The 13745-nt window shown below is 39.5% G+C and overlaps 1 protein-coding gene across 1 annotated transcript; it reads left to right on the top strand.

Annotated features, from left to right (window-relative positions):
- The first annotated feature begins 384 nt into the window (after positions 1-384).
- Positions 385-11448, top strand: XRCC3 (X-ray repair cross complementing 3). The gene is made up of 7 exons (XM_054400733.1): positions 385-439; positions 782-919; positions 1792-2004; positions 5790-5944; positions 7063-7275; positions 10126-10172; positions 11226-11448. Exons 1-7 carry the CDS (start codon positions 385-387, stop codon positions 11446-11448), a joined length of 1044 nt encoding a protein of 347 aa, XP_054256708.1.
- The last annotated feature ends 2297 nt before the right edge of the window (positions 11449-13745 follow it).

Here is a 13745-nt window from a genome sequence, read left to right as displayed (position 1 = left end):
CGATGTCGATCTCTTGTCAGCACGTTGCTGTAAATAGATGTTGCTTCAAAATAACCAGCTTCTGCCTATCTGCTGTTACCAGGCTCCATGGCAACCTATCCTCCCCTACGTTTAAAAGAAATTGTCCTTTAAGTCACATGTTTTTATATAACCCTTAACTGCAGTATTATTAGTTGAACCTATTAGATGTATATGCCTGGGCAGATTTCTGCCGACATGCTGAATCTGTGTTATTTTTCTTAGATAACTGATAAACTGTTAAGGGATAAAAAAGACTGTTCCTGCAAACTTTTCATATTGATTTATGCTTATTCTTTTGATGCGTGTGTATCTGATAAAAGCCACTTTATTTTCAGATCATTTGCTCCAGTGCTGTATCAGGAAATGGACTGGGACCAGTTTGACTTGAACCCTAAAGTAATTGCTGCCCTTAAGAAAGGTAACTGAATTTGCCGATGTCTCCCTAGTAGATCTGTCACTGTCATGTCTTCCTTTACATAGTCGTGTGTTTGTGGGCGAAGGGATACATATGTACATTAACATTTTAGAATTGCAATTAGGTATTTCATAAGTAAGTTTTTTGAGTAATCAGAAGCGATGGCTTTTCCCCATCTCCAATCATAAACACTTTTATGACATATGTTGATATGTTGAAAGTAATTGTTGCCTGTCTAGCTTCCAAAAAATCAGTGTAGATAAAATTCAATTAAATGACTAGTAGAAAGGGGGAAAACCTTTGTGCATAAGACAAAAGTATTTATAAAAATTCTTCTAATTTCAGCTGACATAAAATCAGTAAAAGAGATTTTAAATCTCTCTGGAGCAGACTTGCAAAGACTGATGAAACTGTCCAGTGCAGATATACAGTGCTTACTGAAAACAGTCTCTTACACACTGAGGAGAAACAGTATGCTTACAGGTAATACAGTCAACTGCTGGGGGGGAGAGGGGGGTTGGAAAGCTCTATTTAAATCTTAAAATACTGTCACTGGGAGAAAAGAGGTTTCACCTCCTCATTGACACAGTAATGTGATTCTGAAAATTAAAAGGTGAGTGGTTTTGCTGTGCTGTAGTGAATTATTTTACTTTCCTAAGGACGGGTCCTCTGAGACCTTGGAAAGTAGATGGAGGTGGATGGGTGTCAATTCTTCAGGATCAAGCCTGCCTGGAACAGGACAAAATGATTCTCCAATCTGGAAAACTTGATGAGAGGGGAAAAATGCTTCCCTTCTCGTTTTGGACTAAGACTAGATTTAAAACTTACTTGATTATACTATAAGATGATTTGATAGAAACACCTAATTCCAAACCAAGCAGGACCTAATAGCTCCTCCAGTAAAAATGCTTCATTGCAGCTCTGTTCTTAGAATTTATTTCCTGGTGATTTGCATATACCCTTAGGCTTGACCAGATGCTTGGTAGGCAGTTTCATAGTCTGCTATAGCCTTTCATCTCCATAATTGCTGTGCTTGAACCTTGCTAGCAATACTTTCCCAGAGTGTAGCTTTCCATAGAGACTCCTTAGAGGCAGAGAAAGGTAATAGTTTGAGGAAAGGGCTCATTGTAAACGTCAGTTTCTGAACAGGCACTCAGTAGGTCCTGTGGGAAGCTGGAGGTGGGGAATACCAAGCTGAATTAGAAAAAATTTCTTATCAAGAAAGAATCCTCTGTAGATCTAAACCTGCCATACAGCCTCTATTTTGTGTCATTGTATGACAGAAAGATACTAAATGAATCTCCTTTCCTTTTTTTTTTTTTAACCATTTTAAAACAAAATCCCAATCCCTGCAGCACTGCAGCTCTACCAAGATAAAGATCATCTCACCTCTCAACACCAGAAGCTAAGCCTAGGATGTTCAGTGCTAGATTCTTTGTTAAAAGGCGGCATTCCTTTAGTTGGAATCACAGAACTTGCCGGGGAAAGTTCTGCTGGGAAGACTCAGATTAGTTTACAACTCTGCCTTTGTGTGCAGTATCCATATAAATATGGTGGATTGGAGTCTGGTAAGTACTGAACTGTATTGATTAATTTGTCCTTTTAGGGATATATACTGCCTTTAAGAACTCATGCATTGTGAGTCCATTTAGGTAGCTGCATGTATTCGGTGGGTGTCTTGCCCTTCTGCAGTAGCATTAGCAGTAAGCTAGTTATTTCATGAAGTGTCTTTATAGAGGAAAGCATGATCTGCACAGACCCTGCTTCACAAATCATTTCACACATAATTACTATTGGCTGTTGTTTACCTGCCTGCCACTGTGGGTTAAACTAGACACATATATGAAAACTAGGCAGCATATGAAAAGTATTGCTGCCATAAGTACTTATTGACTCATCAGGTAACAACCACAGCAAAATGGCTTGTCAGATATTTTTATGCAAGCATCTCTGGCATATTGTTTATATTCCCTAGTTTGTTTGCAATAATTAATTTACTGAAATTGATAAAAATGTAATCGAAGAACGTTACGGTTGTTTTCTACCTGCAGTTTTTCCGGGTTTGCCAAGGTATATAGGATTATTCTTTGGTTAGAGTATGGGGATTTTAGCCATCTATCACATTAATCTAACTCTTACTTTAAGTATTATATACTGTTTTAGAAAGGGAGGAAACTTGTGTCACTTCTGGGATTTTGAGGTCCAGGTGTTCTGCCTTAGTTGTGTCTTGGCTGTGATCTTGCAGCACTATGTTTAATTTGGCAGCGCAGTGGTTTGTTGTGGGGAAACTTAATTATTTCTTATACTATACCTACCCATGTGGAAAAATCATGGAATGTCCAAATGAATATCTTGTTTAAAGGACAGTAATTAGGCTGGTTTACATAACTTTGCTCTAAGTTACATCATTAAGCAGAGAAGTAGCATATATATTTTGCTGAATTCCTTCATGTCTTACTGCTAACTGCTGCAAATAGTTTGAATGCAAATACATTTTTATTCACACCCCTGCATTTCTCCCTATGTATGTTGGAAGAAAGCAACAAACCAGAACACAGTACAGAAGGTGGTGCCCAACATCTTAATGGCACTCTTGTCTCTTGTACCAGGCAACAATCTTCCCTGTTATGCTACAAAATGGCAAAATTTTTCATTTGTGTTTGAAGATGCTTCTTGTTCCTTATGCACTTAGCACTTGATTCCATTATGATTCATTGCCTCTGTGTTCCCCATCTCCTCACTGTTGCACAGAAGGTAGGATAGAATGGCTCCCGTATCAGTGCTCTTGTGAGAAAACCAGGGCATTGTACAAGGGTTGAGAGAACAGAACTTTTGAGAATCTCCAAGGCATGAAAGGTAGAAATATCCTGCTACAGGAGCAGGAGAGCTAAGGGAGTGGTGAAATCCGAATACTTGCAGTTTTTTATCTCAGTGCGGTGTCTTGCCGTGTGTTAGACTGCACACAGTCATAGCAGCACATAGTAGCGTAACACTTCAAAACTTGATTTCTCTGCAGTCTATAAATAGATTGTGTGGAGTCTATTATGAGGAATACAAGAATTAAAAGTTTATGTTAAATATGAGGAGTTTTATTCTTTAGGAAACTGGAGGAGAACAATGTTTGGCAACTGTTACTGAAGTCTGGTACTATCAATGGAAGACTGATGTCAGTGCTAAAACTTTGCTCATGATTTAAAATTATAGTGGCTTGGTGGAATTGTTTCTTTTTAGTGCCAGAAACTTCTTTTAGGTGGCGATGCTGAAATACATTTCTCTAGACAGCATAGATTTATTGTGTATTTGTTTCATTTGACTTATAATCTTGTTTACAATTCTCAGTGCAAGGAGGTTGGCAGAAAGTGGGACATCCCTTGCCTCAAGGTTATCTTTCTGCCATCCTAAGAATGTCAGTTATGGTCCATCGCGTGTTGGCTGAATGTATTTTATATGTCCATATTCATAAGGAATACATGAATGTAATGTGGCAAATTCATACCTATATTAGAATTCTGAATTGAGGAAAAATGCCTGCTCCTGATTCTGGGTAACGAGCTGGTTTGTGCATGACAGCTTACCTTTGTGAGACTCCAAATTTGCCGTTCTGTGAAGGTTTAGTGTGTTGGGGTTTTTTTAGTATTATTTTTCTTTCTTTGTTTTTGGGTTGGCTCTTGGTCACTAACCAGCATTGCATTTTTAATAGTCTCAATAAGATTAAAGCACTGAGGTTTGATGAAATAAGCTGATTTCTGTTTAGTTTTTGTGTGGCTGTGAGGAAGGATACTAATATGATCACTGAGGACGACTGACTTCTTATGAATCTCTTGTGGTGACTGTCCGACTTATGCCTTGTGGTTGGTGTTGGCAGCTTCCTAACAACCTCTGAATAGCATGGTGCCATAAGGCTGTTCTGTTTGTGCTGGACCAGCCTCCTCTCTTTATTTCAGTTATGACAATGTAGTTATCTTCAAAAAATTAAGTGCTTTTGGCTCATAATTAGGCATTAGTCTTTAATACTGAGTTTAGTTTTTTGTCAAACTCTTCAATAGCTCCAGTGGAATAAAGCTACATGATGAAGTATTCTTGCACATATTAATAATTGAGGAAGGTCCTTAAATCTTACCTGTCAGAGGCAATTTTTTTAATTAGTGGGCATGGGTCAATTTTTTTTGCTTTACATGATAGTTTCCTGATTACTTATAAGACTGTGTATTGGAAACATTTTTGAATTTTTTTTTTATGTTTCACATACGAAGTAGAGTGATTTATGTAAGAATTGATGGTGGGGTTAGGGAGAGTTAAGCTGAAGATGCAAGTTTAGTTATAAAGAAAATTATGGTTAGGCTCATCCTTTGTCTTACAGAAGATTCTCAGAATCAATATCCTGTGTTAGACAGGTGTCTGTCAGAAAAATATTTTTATTGATTAATAATTAATTTTTGTTTTATCTACTCCTGAGATCTTTCCATTTCTGCTATTGGATATAGTTCTATTTTTTTTTTTTAGGTGTAATATATAGAGGTTTTGGAAGTTGCATCTGGAAATGGGACTTCCTGCTAGGATGTCTCAAGCCAAACTCTCTTAGCAGCTTCAACCACGTTAGTGAATGGACCTAATCCTTAGATGTAACCCTCTAAGTATTAGCTGATAATTCTGGCTAGTTGCAATGACAGTAGCTTCTTTTGGTTTTTTTTAAACAGAAATATATGCAATATTTTCTTTATTTCCCCAAAGGCTTTCTGCATGGTTAATTTTCTCTGCAATAGAGAAACCAGAAACCACAGTAAAAATAGAGGCATCACAGTAGTGTGATGGAAGTATAATGCCTTTTGTCTAATCTACTGTTCTCAGGAAGAGTTAATTTGAGGTTGGATGAGTGATCCTCTTCAAACTGGCTTACTAATGTGGCAGTCAGTACCCCTCCATACGTAAATTTGAAACAAGAAACTTGAAAGCAGTGAGTGAAATGAATCAAAATACTGTCTGTACTGGATCTGTCTGAACTGGTTAATTTTCTTCATAGAATAGTGGCTGTGTTTTGCATTTCTGACCAAAACAGAACTCTGCGGTATTGCTCTATTTATCACGCAGGTTAGGTGGTCAGGTCTTGAAGCTGTGCAAAATGAGTGCCACCTAGTGGAGCGTGCAGAAATATAGCTGTGTCAGCAGGCACAGAAAAAAAGGACCTGGAAATTACGGGAAGGTCACAGGAGTGTTTTTTCTGTTGTTCATCATTGATTCAGTAACTTGAATTTCCAGGTACATACATCCAGCTTTTGAGTGCAGAGTGTATGGCTTTGTTTTTGTGCCATTAACAAGCCTGGCTGTAATAGCAGAGGTGTTTCCTTGACTGCAGGAGCTGTCTACATTTGTACAGAAGATGCATTCCCAAGTAAACGTTTGCAGCAACTCATAGATCAACAACATAAGCTGCGTGCAGATGTTCCAGCTGAAATCATACAGAAGATAAAATTTGGAAACAATATTTTTGTTGAGCATGCAGCAGACCTGGTAAGTAGTAGCACAAATTAAGAATGTGTAATCATTACACTATAATCCATTAACCACAGGGTTGTTTGGTGTTTTTTTTTTTTATGTAAGAAACCTTTCAAAAGGCTAGAAGTGAACTAAGACCTGCAATGAGTACTTCTTAATGTCTGCAATTTCCTTCTAGAGAACTGTTGATTACAGTGGTTTGTTATGAAATATATTAAAAGATAAACATTAGTATTTTTGTTAGAATAAATAATGTACTAGATTTTCGTAAGTAATTATGTTTATTAAAATATAGTAGATAGACCTATTGCTATTAGTTTTGCTGTGGCTTCTAGGGAGACATCTTCACTGAGTTTGGAGACAGGATATAAATATATATGCAAAATGTGGTGTGCTCCTGACTAACTTGCAGTGTAATACCAGAGCTGTTAAACTGCAGATTAAGCAGATGGGAGGAAAGGATACAAAAAGCAATGCCTGGAATAGGTCCTGGCACAACATAACCACAGCATTGCAGATATCTTGCCCCTCTGCCAGTCAGATGTTGTGGTAGAACTGGAGGGGAAAGGTGCAGACTTCAGTACTGTATTCTTACCTGTGTTTTTCTGTTGTTTTGTTGTTTTTTTTCTTAAGAAGCCATGAATGTGCTGTTTGTGACTCAAACATCAGAAGTTCTGCTTTCCCTAAGGCTTGAAAGTAGCACTTGTTAAATCATTCCAGTTGTTGGGCTTTTTTATTTGTAGTTTGCAAGTGTAAGAAGATCTTGTACATCAGCATGCCTGTTGCTTATTGGCTGTGTGGTCCAGGCAGCAGCTAAGCTATCTTTTCTGTGTCCCTTTCATTGGAAATCTTAATTGAAGTTCTGGAAGTTTCTGAAGGTTCTGGAAGCTACAGAGTATGTTATTGAAAAAGGAGAGAATCTCCCTGTAGTAGTATGTACACCTCTCTAAAATGAAAGTAAACAACTCTCTAAAAGTGGTTACTAGTGAGACTTACAAATCCACAGACTCACTTTATAATGAGAAACTCCGTCAGCTTGCATTTCAGCAATTATACCTGTAAGTCACTGTCTTGATTTTACAAGCAGAGTTATTTGATCTGTTTTCATGCTGACCATTTGTATTCCGTGGCAGGATGCCTTTCACAACTGCATCACTAAAAGGATCTCTCTGCTGCTCACAAGAGGCATGGTGCAGTTGGTGGTCATAGACTCTATTGCTGCTTTGTTTCGATGCGAGTTCGGAGTTTCGGATTCTGTTACGAAGGCTCGGTATCTGCAGGCGTTTGGAGCACAGCTTCACAGCTTAAGCACTAAGTTCAGGACTCCAATAATGTGCATTAATCAGGTATGACATCTAAATTGCTTCTCACTTTATAGAGACCATTTAATAAATGGCTAGGGGCAGTACTGGGAAAATCTGTGCATGCAGATTTCTTGATGTTGTATTTAACATGGTCAACTAATTGAATATTAACAGCTGATGGAAACTGAAGCTTCCTTAAATTGATGTACTTTAGTAAATTCTAACTTCTCAAAGTTTAAGAACATTATTTAGGCTTTTATAGACTATTAATGCTCTCAAAGATTGTCCATTAAAGCTAACCAAAATAGGTCTGTATAGTGGCTGCACAAAGCATTCAACTCAAATAAGAATTTTTTTTAAGAGTAGTTTCAAATGTCATTGCCAGTAGGATTGCTGTGGGCGCTCTGCCTGTGCAGTTATATTCCACATGGACAGGAGACTCTGAATCCCTGGGGACTTTGCTGCATTTCTGTGTAGCTCAGCATTTTTGTGTAACTGCTAAGATTACTAAAGCATTAGAATGCACAGAAGCTGATTCAAGCTGAACAAAAAAAAAAGGCCACAATGATACTATTCAAAAAGAGTATTCTATTGAGAAAACTAGTCAAGACACTGCTTCTGCCCTGTGGAAGCAGCATTCCACTGCTCCTAGTCTAATGGCAAATTAGGAGCATGTGAATGCTGGACATGAAGCATTCAACCTTGCACTGTAGCCTGAGAAAGCACTGACTAAATGTGCAGGCAGGGCACCATTGGGAACCTTCCTTTCTGGAAGGCCCTTCCATAAAGTAAGTACTCAGCCCTCAGGTTTCCTCACAGCAGAAGAAAAGGGGTAGGGAGAAAAGCTGAGCTTGAGAAGTCACAGAGAAGAATTTTATATCAGGAAGAAGGGTTCTGGAAACATCAAGTCAACTGTTATTTGTTTAATTTGTTTCTGTTCCATAAAAGTTCTGGAACTAAAGAATGGGCAGTGTGTAAAACCTGCTACTATAACTGGGAGCGTGTTAGAATTCGTACACAGCAGTAATCTGAACAGCTTTCAGGCATGCACAGTTTTATTTTCAGTAAGATTCCCATTAAGATTCAGTAGGATTTAGATTTCAACATCAAGTTACTTCTGATTTTTTAATGAACTTTTTATTGCATAATCATAGAATCATTAAGGTTGGAAAAGACCTCTAAGATCATCAAGTCCAACTGTCAACCTACCATGACCACTAAACCATGTCCCAAAGTGCCATGTCTGCACATTTTTGGAACACTTCCAGTACGTTTTGAACGTTTCCCGTGATGGTGACTCCACCACTTCCCTGGGCAGCTTGTTCCAATGCCTGAACACTCTTTCAGTAATGAAATTTTTCCTAATGTCTTATGTAAACCTCCCCTGGTGCAACTTGAGGCAATTTCCTCCTGCCCTATCACTCGTTACTTCAGAGAAGAGACCAACACCTACCTCCTACAACCTCAGGTAGTTGTAGAGGGCAATAAGATCTCCTCTCCATATGCTCTTCTCCAGACTAAATCCCAGCTCCCTCAGCCATTCTTCATAAGACTTGTTCTCCAGATTCTTCAACAGCTTAAATGTCCTTCTCTGGACACACTCCAGCATCTCCTTATTGTTGTGAGGGGCCCAAAACTGAACCCAGTGTTTGAGGTGTGGCCTCACCAGTGGTGAGTACAGGGGCATGGTCACTTCCCTGCTCCTGCTGGACACACTCTTCCTGATACAGGCCAAGATGCTGCTGGCTTTCTTAGCTACCTCATCACATTGCTGGCTCAATCTTTCCTAGGGTCAGCTGGCTTTTAAGGAAAACTGAGCTTTCCTGCAACTGCTTTCTGAGCTTGGTATTAGTAAAAGCAGTTTGTTCTCCTTAGGAAATATGGTTTGGATTTTGCTTTCTGTTGAGCAAAGGTTTGTGTATGTCAGCGTTTACATTATGACACCAACCAACGGAGTCAAGTTCTTTGGCTAGCTTCTGGCACACTGGCTATGGGCACTGGAAAAGGCTGTCTGTCATTTTCCTGAGGATTTTGAGGGCCCATCTAGCAGGCAAAAGGTCTGATTTAAGGGTAAGACAAGACCAGATGTGTTCAGTCTCTACTTTGAAGTAGATCTGCATGAGAAGGAAGAGAATGATTTGAAGAGAGCTTGCTAGACCTGTCTTCCCCTGATGGGAGTTTTATATCACTAATGACTCACAATAATTGAGGTCACTGAATGAGAGCAGGCTGGCCATTTGCTGCTACTGAAGAGTCCTTCAGGACTGTGTTCTAAGGAAGGTGACATCATGTCTGTGGTTACAGAAATAAACTGTGAATACAGCAGCATTAAGGAAGATGGTGGCTGTAAAGTAAACCATTCTGTACCTTATATTTAGAGAAGTGCTTATCATTTAATTTGCTGCAGTTTGTCATGAACTTGTGTGGAAGCATCATTAAAAACAGATGAAGTCAAGATGTGTAGATTTTTCTAGACAGCAGTCAAGGGCAAACTGCCCTATTAAGCAGGCCTTCAAAGGTTGTGAAATCATTGATAACGGGACACAATGGAGGCAGTCAGGCTTCTGTACCTTTTATCATCAGATACAGCATTGGAGCAGTCCAGGCAGGGGCTGTTTGTTTTGTTGGTTTTTTTTAAAGAAATTAAGCATCTGGTAGTAGTCAAATTCATATAAGCTGTAGCCATCTAAATAGTTGTAGTGCTGTAAACTAAGATAATACTTCACAACTCCCTCTTAGTTTGCCTTCAGAGAATAAGGGTTTCTAACTTGGCTTCATCTGTGATCCAGCAACTTGGATTTTCCTGGCTTCATTCCCCTCCCTGTCCTCCTGCTTGCTAAGAGCAAATGCATAATTACAGGTCAACTTCAAATGTCCTTTTTCTTGCTTCAGGTGATGGATGCAGTGAGCGAGTCAGAAGCTGCTCAGTGTGGTTGCAGGTAAGTCCTGTGCACAGAAAGGTCACACACACAGCACTTAACTACTACACTTTTTATAGCTCCCATATAAAGTACCAGAGCATGTTAAGAGCAGCAGTGCATTTGCCTAGCAATGCTGTATTTTTGCTGGAGATCAGCAATAACTCATGTGCTGTAAAGTGGAAGAAACTGTCATACACACTTACGTGGTAATCTCTAATCAGCAAGTTAGGGGGAAAAATTCCCTGGAGTTAATGGCTGGTGTACTTGCTTACACAAGAGTATTTTTGCATCTCTTCTTATCTCTGTTAAAACTGAGTGCATTTTCTGTCTGCTTGAAAAAATGTAGCAACCAAACCTCATTGATTGGTTTTGGTAGTTGCTTAAGAACAAAAAAGGAGTATCTTTTAACACCAAGGTATTAACGTGATTCAAACATGCATAATTGTTTGAATGCTAACTGTAATCTGGATTCCCTAGATAAGCTAGGTACACGTTACTGTGGTTTTGCAAGCAGTTATTTATGGCCCCCAGATTCAGAAACTGACACAGAACAAGGATAAGGTTCCAGTATTTTTCCCCTGGTTATGTTGGAATTCTTTTAGTAGAGAGATTGCACTTCTTTCTAGGAAAAAAAAAATGGTTTTAAACTTTGTGTTGAAAGTGGCATGTCTGCAGTGCTCTATCTACACAACATTTCTAGATACACCTTTGAATGGAATCCAGGGACACCGGTTACACATTCCACATATTCCAAAATTCAACCATTTTTCTTGCTATTTTGCTTTCTCAAGAGGGAACCTGTCAAGGCAGAGGTGGGTATCAGGTGGGTAGTTGGAAGAATGACTAAATTACTCTATATGGGAGCACTTCTCTTTGGTGTTACCTTGCTGTAGAGAGGACCTAGTGCATGGATCTGTGAGTAGACCCTGGGATCTCTCTCTTCAAAGACCTGTAAATATAGCAAACAACAGTAAATACAGAAATGATAGATCATTTCTTCCAGTGCCAATTTTGTTAGGTATTTGATACTAAATTCATACATGCAGCAATCTGTTAATACTTTTTTCATAGTGTAGTGGATAACAGAGTCGTTCCAGCACTTGGAATAACCTGGGCAAATCAACTGCTTATGAGACTGATGGTCAGCCGAGTGTTACAGCCTGAACAATCATCTGGAGCTGCATCTCACTGCACTGGAAGTGTGAGGACTTTAAGAGTAGTTTTCGCTCCCCATCTCCCTTCATCCTTTTGCTACTATACAGTAAAACTGGAAGGTGTAAAAGGAATAAAATAAATCCTTTGCATATTCAAGCATCTTCATTCAAAAAAATGTACCAAAACTACCTTGCTTCAGAAAGAATGACCAGTAAAAGCAAATTCTTCTGAGAGCAGAGAGACAGACACTGGAATATGTAAGTGGTGATATGACCACATTAAGCCTTGTCTACATTGTGAAAGATCTTTTTATACCTGTATGTATGGTCACCAGCTTGTCCTCACAAGTGAAGTCTTCTTCCTGAAGGGGAATAAGCTGTGGGCAGGTGGAGGGTGCACAACAAAGTGTGATGTGGCAATCCCCATGTTAAGGGTGACCTGATTTCTGATTTGTTTCAGAGCATGCTACTCAAGACACAGCATTTACTGCAATTGTGTGCTTCTCTGTTTCCAGACCCCAAGGGACTCAAGGTGAACCAGTTAATAGTGCCTGCTATTGTTTCTGGCCCTCATGCTGCTGTTACCTATAGGCATTCTTTTATCTGTAGGGCCTCAGAAGTAGCACAAAGAAGCTACCTCTTTTAAAATCACAGATTAATAACAAAGTACCAGAAAATTACTTAGCATCTTGCTGCAAGAATTAAAATTCTACTCATTTTTTACTAGGTGGACATCTCTAGCTTTATAGAACTTCTCCAGGTATTTTTGGAAGTGGTTCTTTTCCACTCTTTCTGCTTTCCATTCCCTTCCATGCAAAGCAAAAACCTCTGTAGCCTCTTCCATTTAAAAAAAATTACAAACTACCCCACCCCACCCATCCCCTTGCTCTGCTTGCCCATGGCCGAAGCTCTGTGACCAGGTGGTTTCAGAGCCAGGGCTCTGTATTGTTCCCAACGTGCTGCACAGCTCTCTGTTCTGTTGAACAGCATTTTTCATCAGCTTCTGGAGCACTTCCTGTTGTATTCTCTGTCCTTACCCATCTCTTTGCTAAGCTGTGCTTCTGAAGGGTACCTTTAGCTGTTTTCATCCATCCACAGAGCTGTTACTCTTCTCAGGGTTGCTGTTAGAGCTGTACTTTTTATTTTCTTTGCACTTATGTGTCACATCTTTTTCTGTTGTGCTCAGATTACTGCTGATACTGTTTTTTTTCTAGTCGTTAGTGCAGTCAGACAGCTAGATGAAGTTATCTTTCCAAAGACTTTACTTGGCCTCTGTTACGTGGGTATGTGCTCCTAGCAGTGTATGACAGTCATTTGTATCACATTCTTGCTAAGTTTTCAGATTTCCCCCCTTCTCCCTGCTTCCACAAGTTGCCCAAACACGAAGTCTACCAGGGTGTTAACGTTTTTTTCTTTTGACAAATGAGAATTGCTTTTTCTCTGTAGGGTAAACAATAAAATCTCTTCCCATAAATACAGGTTCAGAGGACTGCCTCTCACTCAGTAAGAGGGAAGGCCAGATACATTTCAGTATGTTCTTCAGGTACACTGTATTAGTGAAAAAATCTAGCTCTTCTACCTTGCCCCAGTAATACTCTAAGGACACAGCAGCCACCTTTTCTTGGGGAAACATGCAGCTGGGTACCGAAGTTTTACCTAGCTTTACACGGGGTGAGCTCTCTGGCAAAAGACCTCTCAAAATCCTAGAAGAGGAACTGTGTGACTGTCTCAAGGAAGTTCAGGAGGGTAACATGCACAGTCACACCTTGAAGCTAAAGGAAGGGAGCTCCAAGCAAGCTGAAAGAATGAGTTGCTTTCAGTGCCTTCTGAGATGGCTTCAGATACTGGAGGGTGCCTTGTGTAAATAGCATAAGATTGTCTTTAAATCTCTTTTCTAAATGTCTTCACTCTCTGTATTTGGAAAGGAGCATGGCCTCAGCTGTTTTGTAATAAAAACAGAAAAATCAAGCCATGACTCTCTGAAGCCTTTGCGTACTAAGGGAAGATAAACTAGCGCAGCATAGGTAACAGAGTCCCACTACCATCTTACATCCCTTGCCCATGTATCTGGGACAGGAATTTGAGCCAATACACTGCTCATTGTGTCCTACTAAGTTTGATTGTTAACAAAAGCAAAGCCACAGATGGGTATAGCTGGTTAGTGGAAGTCAGTCAAATGCCACCTGAACATTCACATACGAAAGTCTCATCAAATTCCAGGCTCCTGTCATGGGAGCCTGCCTCACTCAACCATGTTAGAAGAGTCTGATACACATCTTAAGCTTGAAGTTATTTTGATAGCTCTTTCTGCAACCTGACTGCTTGCAGGAATGAGATGTGTTAGAGTCAGAGGTGGGTCTGTAACCAAAGTCCCAGTTTACTTGATGAAAAGCACTTTACTAATGAATTCAAGTAACAGCTTACCTGAGCAAGTCCT

The sequence above is a fragment of the Indicator indicator genome, chromosome 4 (assembly GCF_027791375.1).
Source record: "Indicator indicator isolate 239-I01 chromosome 4, UM_Iind_1.1, whole genome shotgun sequence".
Lineage (NCBI taxonomy): Eukaryota > Metazoa > Chordata > Aves > Piciformes > Indicatoridae > Indicator > Indicator indicator.
Note: the sequence above shows the minus strand (reverse complement) of the source record. Positions and strands in the feature narration are given on the sequence as shown.

Bases quoted from the DNA above. Each gene is read 5' to 3' on its own strand.
- XRCC3 (XM_054400733.1), top strand. From the start codon at position 385: ATGGACTGGGACCAGTTTGACTTGAACCCTAAAGTAATTGCTGCCCTT. The intron at 2,005-5,789 runs GTAAGTACTGAA...CCTTGACTGCAG, and splicing joins ATATGGTGGATTGGAGTCTG to GAGCTGTCTACATTTGTACA. The intron at 5,945-7,062 runs GTAAGTAGTAGC...ATTCCGTGGCAG, and splicing joins TTGAGCATGCAGCAGACCTG to GATGCCTTTCACAACTGCAT.